Below are 13,770 nucleotides of genomic sequence, written 5' to 3'. Positions count from 1 at the left end.
ATCCGGCTCAGTCTGGAATTCAAGCACAACATAATTTTGTCTAATGGGTCATACCTAAATCACATCCAAAACCCCGTCTACAAGGGAATCTGGGAAATGTGGTTTTTAGCTTTCTGGTTTCTGTCGTGTGGGAAGGCACATCCGCACACGTTGGATGTTGATCAAGGCACTACCACCTTCAACGGCCTCACACCCAGCCGATCGGGGCTACCGGCACCCAGGCACTTCCCACCGCCGACCGGCACGCTACCAGCTCCTTCCGCTGTGCGTCGGCATGTAGGCCCTTCTGCGCCTCTCCACTAACCTCCGTCCTGACACAGAGAAACTACTCTGAATCCTCCCACTTTTCCTTTTCTCTGCTTTCCTTCCCCTTGAATTAGCTGAGGTTCAGCTTCCTACTGATTAAGCCTTCCTGGGTGCATCGCTGGCCTGGAAACCCTCTGTGGTAGGTACTGTTCCTTCCATTTCCGGGTGAAGAGAAGGAGCCAGTAAACTCCTCAGATCCCTGTGCTACCTCAGACCTCGGTTTCAATGCCTGTGGTCAATCTCCTCTGTTTTGGAGCGCCCATCTTCTGATTATACCACCTGTTTCACTTTCTGCATCTCAGGGGCCTACGAAATTTCAGAAAATTCTATCCTCTACTTCTACTTCTCTGACTTCCATTCCATCACAACTCTTGGCCATTACCCTTGGAATGGAACTGGCTACATGGCTCCTTCGCCTTCCGAAGGCCATTGAAGTATTTGTCTTCCTCAAACACTTTGCAACATTTGAAACTGTTAAATTTCCTCCTTCTCTGAGGGAAGCCATGTGTCCCTATGGTACTATAAGCTCTATGGGAGCAGGAATCTCGCTTATTTTGTCTATTGATGTATTTTTAGTGCCTAAACAGTGCATGGCACATACTATCCACTGAATAAATATATTTTCCTGGATAATTGCTATGACAAAGCACAATTCTCATGTCCTAATCCTTATCCCATTGGCTAAATGTAGGCATTCCCTGAGATTTAGCCCACTGCTACCTGTTTGTGCTGGTTTTTTTCCTGAGTGATATACTTCTTCTCATTTCTTTGGTGATCACTCTGTGTCAGTGATGTTTTAACTTTTATATATCCAGCCTCACCTCTGTCCTAAGCTCCAAACTGGAGATCAACAAAGCAAGTTCAATGTTGTTGCTTCTAGGAGAACCAGAGGGGGTAAGTCAGAGGCCCTGGGCTCTGGGAGCCCCACTCTAGCATGGGAAGCAGGCATGTAAAATACAAGTATAACACAATGCGATGAATGCTCTTAAAAACCAAAGTGTGAACAGAGTGTTATAGGAACACAGAAGAGAGGGCAAGTAATTCCGCCTAAAGTTGTCAGTGAAAGCAACTGAAAAGTGACATTTAATTTAGGTTTTGAAGATTGAATAGAAAATGTTCAGGCAAACAAGATGTGAAAGATTGTTTTCGTGGAGGAGCCCAAACAGAGGCTCCGAGGAATGGACGAATATGAGAGATACGGTATGTTGCGAGTCCGGGATAAATATCCTGCCACACCTAGAAGTATGTACAAACCTGACCTTTAGATCTTTTTCTCCTAAACCAAAGCCTCCACCTGACTTCCTTTTGCCTGTGCACGTTCTCATCCTTCTTCCGATTCCTTCGATTTACAGCCTCTGGGTTATCTTGGATTCTTTATTCCTCATGTCCTGATGAGAGGCCTGTTGATTTTGCTTCAAAATACTGCTCAGTCCCTTTCCTCCCTTCTATTTCTACTTAAACAGTCCTAGCTTTGACCCGCATGACTTCTTCCCTTAACCAGCAAAAGTTTCCTAAGAGTTCTCTCAACCAATACGGTCTCATGGTTCTAACCCACAACTCACTGCAGTCAAATGATTCTTCCTACTGAGATACCTGGCTACAGTATAAATGATGGCCATATGTCGGTTCCCTCCTTCAGGAAGCAGGCTCTGGAGCTCTGGAGCTCCCAGATTTCTGCCTCCTCATTTTCCTACCTGTCTGACTGCTGTTTTTCCTTTACTATGCTGGATCCTTCTCTTCTGGGCCCTCCTCAGAGCCCTCTGCTAAGCCTTCTCTTTCCTTCCTCGCTCTACACTGCCCCCCCCACCCCACCCCCAATGATCACATACACTCCTACAACTGACTTGCCATCATGTCCTGATTACTTACAAAACTACAGTTTAGATCTCTCCTCTGAATCCCACTTAGGCATCTCTGTCTGGCTAACATACAGCACTTAAAACTTCTCACATCCAAAACTGAATGATTATCCATCACGAACTTGCAGTTTCTCCGCTATGTGCTGTCTCAGTCAGCAGTACTGCCTTCTATCCAGTTGCTTAAGTGGGAAATCTGGGAGTCTTCTTTGAGTCCTCCATATTTTTCAATCCCCATTCATTCGATCCAGAAAAGCTCTCTCCTCTAACTCTGAAACTATGTGTGACGGTTAGTTTTCTGTGTCAACTTGGCCACAGGCTATAGAACCCAGTTATTCCATCAAGCGCTAGTCTAGGTGTCACTGTGGACGTACTTCATAACTGTGGGTTAACATCTACAGTCAATTGGCTTTTGGTCAAGGACATTACCCTCAATAATCTGGGTGAGCCTTATTCAGTTAGTTGGAAGACACTGAGAGCGAATTTGAAGTGTCTCTGAAGAAGAAATTCTGCCTCAAGATGGCAACATCAACTCCGGCCTGAATTTTCACCCTGCTGGCCTTTCCCTATGAATTTTGAACTGGCCGGCTCCCGTGATCACAGGAGTCAATTCCTTAAAATAAATCTGTACCTTGTACGTATTTTTCATGGCTTTTGTTTCTCTGGGGACCCTGACAGATCCACAATGCTCTTGTTTCCACCGCTTCCCCCTCGTCACCTCTGGACTCCTGGATAGTCTCAACTCGTCTCTCTTACCTGTAGTCTTGCCCGCGCCGATCCATTCGCCACACTGTGACCACTGTGTACTTGTAGAGACAGAAAGCGGATCGTGTCACTCTCCTGCTTCGTAAACCTTTCAACAGCTGCTTATTGTCTGACAACCCAAATTCCTTTCCTGGGTTCATGGTTCCTGAGCGCTCACCTGCTCCGCACCTCGCTGGCCACCCCGGCCTCAGCTCTTGTACTTTTTCCTTCACGTTAGGACCACACCTAACTTGCCCAGACGCCCGATGCTGTCTGCCGCCTTTGCACATGCTTTTCCGTCCTGTGCTCTTCTTCCTTTGCGCCTCGGCTTCAACATCACTTCTTCATGAGACTTTTCCTGACGGACCAGCTTATATCCCCTTCTGAAACTTTCCTATAAGATCAGGTCACAACACCATTAATCGTATGGCGCGTGAATGTGAAACACCTCCTCCACTCACTGTTTGAGCTTTTGCAAGATAGGATGAGTTTTCTTTGTTTACACTGAGTTTCAGTTCTTCTGTTAAACACACATGCTTCTGGCTCTTCTATCCATTTTTATCATCCCGGCACCAAGGTGGTGCACCAAGAATGCCCATTTTCCCCTAACTGGAATTGGCATGGAGCACCAAAGGGTCTCGAAAAGTCTGATTCTTCAAGGTTTATGAGGGTGGCTAAAGATAACAAGATGCCAAAGTTGTGGTACCTTAAAGAACAAAGGTTTATTGCCTGCTCACACTACGTGCCCAACACGGGTACCAGTGCGTCAGGGGAACAGAGCGTGGAGAATCACAGCATCCTGGCTCTTCAACGCTTCAGCCCAGAAAGGACACGTGCCTTTCTGCTTTCACCTCAGCGGCCAAAGGAAGTAACAGGGCCGGCCTTCACTCAGAGGAGGCCTGTGCCCGGAGGGAAGGAGGAATCAGGAAAGGTGGTGAACCCTAGAAATGCCTAACACTAGCATTAATACTAACAGCTATCCTTTACGGACGGGGGTACTGTGCTAAGCACATGACATTAATCCTCCTAACAGGCCCAAGGTGAATGTTACTATCTCCCTATTTCGGGGAAACTGAGGCTCGGAGAGATTGTGTGATTTGTGCGAGGCTGCAGGTGCTATTGCAGCTGGGATCTGAACCTGTGTCAACTGACTGGCAGTCAGTGCTGGCCCTTCCGCATCACCCACACCACACCCTAGTACATAAGGCCCTTTCCACAACCCTCTGCTTTTGCACTGATGAGGCCCTTGGCCTGACAAAAGTGGGAAAAGTGCATCCTTGCCAAACTCTTTGTTCGTCCCTGGTGATCCGTTTCAAACCACAAGCCCCCCTGTGAAACTTCTCCTGACTTCCTCTTGCAGAATTCGTTGCTCAGCCTCAGTTACCCTCCACTCAAATCCCTAGCAGAACACGCACTGCATGCATTTGTTTTTATCTGTTAACCTTCTTATTTCTTCCACTAGACCGTGGCTCCTTGAACTAGGGAGCCAGGCCCCATTTCTCTCTGTAGTTACAGGACAGAGGCAAAATAGCTTAAATGCAGCCAGCATTGATTATGCATACGTGCCAGACACAGGTCTGAGTGCTTTACATGTGCTCCTTCCACTCTCACGCCATCTCTAGGAATGTTCAGTAACTTGCCCAAAGCCTCATGGGTAGGAAACAACGGTGCTGGAATTAGAACTCCCGCAGTCTAACCTCAGAGTCCAAGCGTGCTTAGCCGCTGTGCTGCTGCTTGAAACTTCTTTCAGTTCATACCTTACCCCTTTGCTTCTAAATACTTCCTGTATTTCCTAAAAACAAGAACACTCTCTTATACAATCACAGTACAATGATAAGAAATGGGAAAGTAGCATTGTCCTATTATGTAATCTGCAGACCCTATTCATAGCCCAGTTTCCCAATAATGTCCTTTGTAACAGAAGATGACAGTATTTTCTGGTTCAAGATCCAGTGCAGGACCACATGTTGCGCTTAACTGTCATGTCTTTTTAGTATGCTTTGATTGGAAACAGTGCCTCAGTATTTCTTTGTCCTTTGTGACCTCAATAATGGTGACAAGTACGAGCCTTTTATTTTGTAACGTGTCCATCAGTTTGAGCTTGTCTGATGTTTCCACATTATTAGATGAAGCTTAGTAATTTTGTAAATAGGAACACCACCGAGTGAATGGTGCCCTTCTCAGTCCATCATATGAGGAGGCACGATATCCATTTGTTCCTGTAATTATCTATTATTTTATGCTAATTTTTCTTTGCCCAGTGTCTTTTTCTTCTGCATCTCCTGCATCAAATACACGGCTTGACTCATGGCGTATGTTTAAACAACATTAGTTGAATGAATAAATCCTCATTCCTCTAAAAGAAAACTATTAAGCCCAAACTGTGTGAATCATAACCCTAGTTTCCTCCCTTTCTCTTTCCCCACACATGATAACACCAAGTCTCACTGATCCTACCTCCCAACTATGCTAGGGATCCTACCATCTCCATTCTCACTGTCACTGCATTGGCTCATTATTCCAACAGCCTGGCCTCCCTGCCCCTAGTCGTGCTCCCTTTAATCCATCTTTGGAAGGTGAGTGAAAGAAAGCACGAGTCATGTACAACGGGCACAAGCATAGGTTTGATTGGGATAACTTACGAGCCTAAGTGTTAGCAAGATGAGCACGCGATCTCATGTTGTCATTATCCCACAGTGAAACCTGCCTTCCCATTGGGCCCAGAAACCAATTGGATTTGTCAGTGGGGTTTCTGGAGTTGGTGACAGTGGCAAAGAAGACGTTGTAAAATGAAGAGGGTCCTAAATAATAATACAAAGTTCAGCATGAGAACTGGAGGCCTTAGATGGGAGGCGGTGGTTTAGAGCCCTGTGGCTAGCTCCTATAGTTAATGTTGGACAGCTTCACTTGCAGTGAGGTATTCAGCCAGAAACAGCAGGAGCTGGCGGCCACAGTGCACACTGCCTAGTCAGTAAATAACACAAAGTTATGCAGGTATCCAACACAAGCAGAGGTAGGGAATCAAGAATATCTTTAGGAGCGAAACCCCAGCTAACTCATTGGTAATCTCCTCAGGTGAGCCTTAGAAACACCTCTTGGTGGGAGGACAACCCATGTAAGGTGGTGATAAACTGTGCCCCCAAAGCCCCCAGGTAGATCCTGCTAATGGCACCAGAAGCTGGGCATATATAGTCTGTGCCCAGTGGATCTTTGATTACTGAAGGGTTGCATGGCTATTCTCAGGAAGCAGGTAACCCTGGATCCAAACAGGAGGCAGGGGAGAGAAAGGGAGGCTGTCTTACTACACAGAAAAAGTAGTCCCGACAGTGGGTGAGAAGAACACAAATGCTGCTTTGAGTTGGGTCCAAGGTGAATCTCTGCACCCATTTAGCACGGACATCACAGGCCATGGACACATGTGTATAGAAAGCTGAGGCAAAGAGTGGCTGAATCCCCTTGCCCGGTAGAAGTAATAGCAGAGGCCTTGCTTGATAGTGAGGGGCTGGTAAGATCCCTCATAGCCAAATCAAATTGGGGGTGACATATCTAGGGTTGTGATAGTTGGCGCTGTGATCACTGCCCCAGACAGGTGTAGTCTGTCCATATCTGGACTAGGAAAAGAGAAGTGCTTTGCCCCTCGATCTTCTACTTGCTTCCCAGGGTTGGACCTGTCCACGCCCAACCAGTTGGGGTCCATGAACTCCCCTCAGGAAAGAACCAGGCCTTATTTTACATCCTGGAGTGAAAAGCTCCAGACAGACCCAGGGCTAACGATTCCCTTACCAAAGGCGATCGCTTGAAATCAAGGAAGATGGCTACAGTGCAAAGGGGACTTATTGCATGAGGATAAGAACCACAGGAGTATCCTGAGCTTGAAGAGGTATGTGACAAACCCAGTGTCAAAGCTGTCTCCCCAGTGGGAGAGGATACCGGATCCCATTTCAAATTTGTATTCATCGACATTTCCAGGATCTCTTCAGTAAAAACTTTCCAGCTACTCACTACGGTCAATGCAGGTCTAAAAAAAGGGGGGCGGTTATTATTATGTAGTGTGGTGCCACCACAAGTATGCCACTTCAATCTGTTGTGGCGAGCTTAATTGCCTGACAGCCCCAGTTGCTACCCTTCTGGAGCCACTGCTGTTTGTGCCAAGGTCATGGTTCCTGTAGACAATTTCCAGCCAATAATTGAGCACGGTGGAGGTACTAATGCAGATCCATTCCTACGAGTGGAAGAATCCCCGGAACAGGTGACTCTGGCTCAAGAACTTCCGATCAGCCTGGTTGAAGCTTGTGTGGAGCTGTATTACAGTCTAAGATCCTTCCTACCCAATCCTCCTTCCTTCCTCTTCTATCTTAAATGTAAGATCTGCATCATGGTCTGAAGTCTCTCTTGACCTTCTCTGGCATGTGGCAAAGGTAGTCTGTCACAGCCTTAAATCCATGAGGGCTATCTGACTGGAGGATGTGAAATGCAACCTTATACCTAGAGAGCATGTTCAAACGATGTAAGGGCAGGAGGCCTATGGGATGTATCTTCCAGCACGAGTCAGTCCTGTCTTCTGCAGTATGACCGAGTTCACCCTGAATTAAATGCTTACGAAGCTGCCAGGGTGTGCAGGCTCTGGGAGTGTCTGTAGCTTCTTTGTAAGGCAAATGAAAGCCCTTCATGGTGGTTTTGTTACTGTGGTGGGTCTGGACATAGATCTGGTAGGTCATCACGGATTTGACTGATGTCTCACGGGCTCAGTTGACGTACTTCATGCAGATGCTTTGCTTTTCTCGGGATGTGGCCCTTCCTAGGAGACAAATACATATGTGACTTATTGAGCTTGTGGGTGATTTGTATTTTTCATCGGGTATGACTTTACCAGTCTCATCCTGGGTCGCCTAATGGCCTGACTAGAGTGAGGCCATGAGCCACAGCCTGTAAGTCTATGAAAAGGTATATTCCATTCATTGAAAGCAGTGCTTTCCAGGTCCACCCATTGTGCAGAGCAACTAATGCCATGGGTGGTCCACACTTACCGTCACTATAACCGATGGCTTAGTATTTTCCTGAACTTGTTCAGCCATCAGTGAAACACGTCTCCTTGGATGGTACCAAGTCTCAAAACGGAGGCCTCTATGAAGCCAGTAACTCGGGCAAAGCAGATAATGGGGGCATGTCAGTACCTATCGAGTGGGTGGCCACCTATTCTTGAGTTGGTTTAGCCCCCAATCAGATGTATCATTTCCATTTCACATTTTTTCAGCTTGTTGTACTTTAGCGATCATTGAGCTACTGTCTTTCAGTTCCAAACTATCCTTCCGTCCTCTGCTCTGCTCTGCTCCGTGAGCCTGGGGCTGGGGCCGGGGCCGGGGCCCTGCACACCACATTTCTCTGTTGCCAGTACTGCCTATTAGGGTCGGCCGATAAGAGGCTCTAGAGGGAGACTGGAAGCCCACGGTTCATGGGTCTTCCCTCTGGCAGGAACGGCTTGCTCCACTAGCAGCAGCTGAATTCCGTTTCCAGATTTCCCTCCTCTCTCAGAACCGGTATCATCACGTCTCCTCAGAGACACCAGCGTCAACCAGTTGGCTGGCACTCCCTCCTCAGTGCTCTAGGTCCCAGCCCCATGGGGGTCTTCCGGTGAGTTACCAAGGTACCAGAACCAACCAACAGCACCCATTCCTAGAGGTCTGGGTTTCAATTCTGTGGGCCTTTCCTTTGAGCCTCATCTCCTTCCCCCAGGCCTACAGACCCCGCCTCTGTGTCACCTTAATGGTACTGTTTTGAATTTTCAGTCCTTTAATGTCTGCTTAACCATGCTCTATATTAAATTTTCTGTTAAAAGCACTGCTGTGATTTGTATTTTCCCCACTGGACCTTCGCTGATGCCCCTAATCTGATGGAATTTGGTGTAGTGACAGCCCATCACAGGATGGGAATGTTGGAGCTTAGAAGCACACTTTTTTTCTTCAGTGAGACAATTTGTCTCCACCAGACCCAATAACTGTCATTCAAAAGGCACAGACCATTCAGTAGTGGAGAGATGACCCATCTATATATATTGGCAGAGTCTTACTGCCAGGGGCATCAGATGTAAGACAGGCCACAGATACTTAAAACTCTATGGAATCAGAATGAGTTGGGGGTGGGGTAGGGGCAGGTACTGTTTTAGTGCTGCCTGTATTGCTTCTGTGGCTTTACTGCAAGGGGTCTCCAATGTAATTTGGCTCCCAGTATGATGGCTTAGTACAGGTTCTGAAATAACATTCCTGGGTGCAGGATGTGCTGTTTCTAATACCCAAAGGGGCCAAACAGGTGATAAGGGCTCCTTTTGCGTTGCTAGTGTTTGCAAGGCCAACAGTTGTTCCTTATTAGGCTGTGGAATAGCTCTTTGGAAAGCCGCTCAAGCCCCCAAGCTGCTCACTCAAGTGGCCTGGTCCCGGTCTCCGTCCTCACTTAAGGCCTTGCCACCTGTGAACAGCTGTGCTTAGAGAGCATGCATAGAGAGCTGTGAGGGCCACCGTAAAAAACTCATCAATATAATGGAACGGACCTGCCCAACTCATTACTGATATATTGCAATTTTTAAGTATTACTGGGGAAGTTCAAAATACCTGAGGCAGGACAGTAAAGGTAAACTTCATGCTCTGCCAGGTAAAAGCAAAATAACTTCCCTTCTTCCTAGAGAGATCTGGAGAAGAGGATATTCGCAATGTCTGAGGCATCCCGTCCAAAAATAATGAGCCACATATGTAATTTAAAGTTTTCTAGTAGTCCTATTTTAATTTTTATTTATTTATTTTTGAAATGTTTATATATTTATTTTGAGAGAGAGAGAGAGAGAGAGCATGTGCACACAAGTGGGGGAGGGGCAGAGAGAGAGGGAGACGGAGAATCCCAAGCAGGCTTTGCACTGCCAGGGGAGAGTCTGATGTGGGGCTCCAATCCATGAACTGTGAGATCATGACCTGAACTGAAATCACAAGTTGGACACCCAACCGAGCCACCCAGGCGCCCCTCTAGTAGTCCTATTTTTAAAAATAAAAAGAAGGGTGCCTGGGTGGCTCAGTTGGTTAAGCACTGGACTCTTGATTTCGGCTCAGGTCATAATCTCACAGTTGGTGAGTTGGGAGCCCAGAGTCGGGCTCTGTGCTGCCAGTGCGGAGCCTGCTTGGGATTCTCTCTCCTCTCTCTACCCCTACGCCATTTGCTCTCTCTCTCAAAATAAATCAATAAACTCAAAAAAATAAAAATAAAAATAAAAAGAGACAGGTATAACTAATGTTAGGGAGATAGTTTAGTTAGCCCAATAGATCCAAAATATTAACAATTCAGGATTTAAATATAAAAAATTAGTAAGATAATTTTCAGACTAAGTCTTCAAAATCCATTGTATATTTTACACTGAACAGAACCTCTCAATTCAGAGCAGCAATGTTTCAAGCACTCAACGAAGCTGCCACATGTGGCTAGTGGCCAGAGACCTGGACAGTGCAGCTCTAAGGCCACACACCGATTGTCAGCAATGGGCACACTCAGTTCAGCCACCCGTTGGCATATCAGATGCTTTGAGTGCCACGGTGGCCGCTATTAAGACCACAACGATCTGCAATCAGCGGCCACCGACACTGGATTTCCTCACTGGCTAGAGAGGGCTGGGAATTGGAAGACAGTGTGGCCTCCTGCTCCCTCCTGGCAATGGAGAAACCTCGTGTTTTCTTTCTCACCTAGTGATATGTGATACTCTTTCAACTGCACGATCCTGGCAGGCTTTGGGATACGAGAGGCCCTGCCTTCACGCGGAAAGATGGCAGTACTCACACCCACTCCGCGGGTCGGCGCACCAGCATACCCATACCTATTATGCAGGGCGACAAAGGGACCGGTGGCATCTGCAGGGATTGTGCTGAGTCTCTTGGCTGTAAGTGCAACCCATCTTAAATCCTGCCGGGGAAATTCATTTACCGTGCCCTTATCCGGTCCCAAAACAATTATCCTCGGCCTCCAGTGTCTGGTAGGTCCCTGTCTGCTGAATGCTCCCCATACCTCTGCTCTGCGCCACCTGGACCAGGACAGAAATTCAACAATCCCCTTGAAGAGGGCAGAGGACCAGGCCCGGGACCAAGTTTGCTTTTGAATGAACTCAAATCTGAATTGAAGGGTCCTCGAGCAGTTGGACTAGGAAATCAGTTTCTGGGGTGGCACGGAGGCCTGTGGGAGATGGGGAGTCTTTGAAAGTCTCTTTCAGCAGCATGAAGATGGGACTCACCACTTAGCGTCGTCCTCTGGAGGCTTCTCCAAGGACACGCATGAGAGGCTTTGCAGATTTGCTAGCCAGCCAGTGGGGAAAACGAATGGCCTGCATCTCCAGGAGGAATCCCCCCACCCAGGAGCTCCTTGCATCAGCTCTCTACTCCATAGGGTCCTCTTTAATGCCCGATCTCAGATCAGTTACTGCTTGCTGCACGCCTCCCAGGTTCTCTCTGCAACCTCCTCAGAGTGATGTGGGTTACTTATGAGCCCACTAGCCCCTGCTTTTGTCGTCTATGTCCTTATCTAGGGACCCCTTTGATCCAGACCCAGAGCCATCACCAGCGGCCTGAGGGAGCCTCCGAAGAGAGTGCTCTTCTCCTGCCTTTCCACGTGTGCTGAGACCCGGGGCCCCTGCAGGGCCCCTTATCTCATCTCCCCCGCTTTGGATGGGGCCTACTTCAGACCCCAGAGGACTATCCCTGGCAGGAGTAAAATTAGGGAGGTCTTCCTGGGGTAAGACGCCACCAGCTTTTCCAGCACTCCCTGAATTAAAGTCATTTGGTCACCAGTTACCCCTGGTGCCCAGGGTTTTCATATAACCATGCTAGGGTAGCAAAGCGCCTCAAAGCCCTGTGACCTCAGCAGGGGTCTCACTTTGCATTTAGCGCCTCAGGAATGTCTCCTCCTTGTGGCTGTGTGAAACTGATTTCTATGAGCATCCGATTCAAGCACAGGGCAGGCACGCTTGCTCTCTCCCCATCGGTCAGACCAGCCAATTCACTCGGCAAAAGGGAATCCTGCGGTAAACCCCAAATGCTGGCCACTCAGTGTCACTTACCGCATGGGTGCAGCTTCTTCACCATGTAAGCGGCACAAGCCTCAAGGGATGACTGTTGGCACAAGTCCATTTGCCTGTCAGTGTACCTCAGGCCCACCCCCCACAAGCCCCTGGGTGGTACACTGCACAGTGACAGGTGTCACATCTAGGAGGTCAGATTGCATCTGCTATTCTTTTTGTTAAAATAGTATAAGAGGAAGAGAGAGAAACGAGAATGCACAGGGGAGGGGCAGACAGAGAACCCGAAGCAGGTTCTGCACTGTCAGCACGGAGCGGGACATGGGGCTGAAACCCACGATCCGCGAGATCACGACCTGAGTGCAAACCAGAGTCAGATGCCTCACCAACTATTCTAATGGCATATGGAGCCAAGGGCTCTTTCCCCCCGATTTCTTTCTTCTTCCGGCTCACGGGGCTGGCGGCCTTGGGGGTGCAGAGGGACCAAATGGTTTCAACCCGCCTTGCACGGAGGACTTTCCAGGGCCCGTGAGGCACACGGAACGGCCGTAAGTGAGCACGGCAATACCACATTCACCAGTGCTTTTTGCTCAGCCAGGCTTCCCACTGCTAGCCCTGGGAAGGTTGTCTCTATCCAGGTATGGCTGAGATGATCCCTTTTGCAGTTTCCAAAAAGCCAGAGCTGGAGTAAGTGGTGTTTGCCTCATGCCGGGCACCATCTGTGAAACAGCGGGTGAAGGCACACGGCACAACACCACGCAGAAGGAAGAAGTTTTACGAAGGGAAAATTACCAGCCAGAAGAGGCACACGGATGCCCATTTTCTGTTGCAGTGACATGTAAAGGTCACGGCATTGCTGGCTGCACCTTGGGGCTGTACTCCGGGGGAAGGTTATTTCTTCTCTGGGAGTCTACCTTTTCACAGGGCAAGCCTGATAATGGCTTTGTCCGCAGAGGATCAAATCGGGGCTTAAAACTGCCAGCTGTCAGGGGAGGTGTCTGGGAACACACACCACTAGCGCCCGTGACCTTGTGGGAAGCTGGATTTGGGCTGTGGGGCAGAGGAGCCTCCTGGAAGTTATTTGGGCCCAGTCCCTCCCACTAGCCGGTTACAAGGTAACTTGGCAGGGGCTTCCGGAGTCATGGGGCAATCCTGTCTGTCCCACACTTCAAGTGGAAATCTGAACATTTAAGACTCTTCCAAGGCTCCCTAAAGTCCAACCTCTAACGTGGCATCACAAGCGTCCCTGACAATACCTCGTCTCACCTCTCTCTCCCTCAAATTCTGTGTCCTAGCCACACAGAACTCTTGGAAGCTTTCCGAACACAGACTTTCTCATGCCTAGATTAATGCCCACAGCACCCTTATATCTGGCTAACTCCTCCTCCAATCTGTTTTAAGGAAGATTTCACTTCAAAATGCTCCACATCACTCATCATCAGGGAAATACAAATCAAAACCACAATGAGATACCACCTCACCCCTGTCAGAATGGCTAACGTGAACAACTCAGGCAACGACAGATGTGGCGAGGATGCGGAGAAAGAGGATCTCTTTTGCATTGTTGCTGGGAATGCAAGCTGGTGCAGCCACTCTGGAAAACAGTATGGAGGTTCCTCAGAAAATAAAAACAGAACTACCCTATGACCCAGCAATTACACTACTAGGTATTTATCCAAGGGATACAGGTGTGCCGTTTCGAAGGGACACATGCACCCCCATGTTTATGCAGCACTATCAACAATAGCCGAAGTATGGAAAGAGCCCAAATGTCCATGGATGGATGAATGGAGAAAGAAGATGTAGTATATATACTGGAGGGGT

General features: G+C 48.2%; 1 protein-coding gene across 2 annotated transcripts in view; it reads right to left on the bottom strand.

The window, feature by feature from the left end:
- Positions 1–3,289: 3,289 nt before the first annotated feature.
- Positions 3,290–13,770, bottom strand: part of FMR1 (fragile X messenger ribonucleoprotein 1) — a 50,748-nt gene continuing 40,267 nt past the window's right edge. The window contains exon 16 of one of the 2 annotated variants that reach the window (XM_027054838.2): positions 3,290–7,704. In XM_027054838.2, coding sequence (XP_026910639.1) covers positions 7,644–7,704 — 61 coding nt within the window. In that variant the 3' untranslated portion in view covers positions 3,290–7,643. The remainder of the gene's footprint in view (positions 7,705–13,770) is intronic. The other variant, XM_027054831.2, reaches the window with a different exon arrangement.

This window comes from Acinonyx jubatus, chromosome X (assembly GCF_027475565.1).
Source record: "Acinonyx jubatus isolate Ajub_Pintada_27869175 chromosome X, VMU_Ajub_asm_v1.0, whole genome shotgun sequence".
Lineage (NCBI taxonomy): Eukaryota > Metazoa > Chordata > Mammalia > Carnivora > Felidae > Acinonyx > Acinonyx jubatus.
The sequence above is the reverse complement of the archived record's forward strand: the minus strand, read 5'-3'. Positions and strand labels throughout refer to the sequence as shown.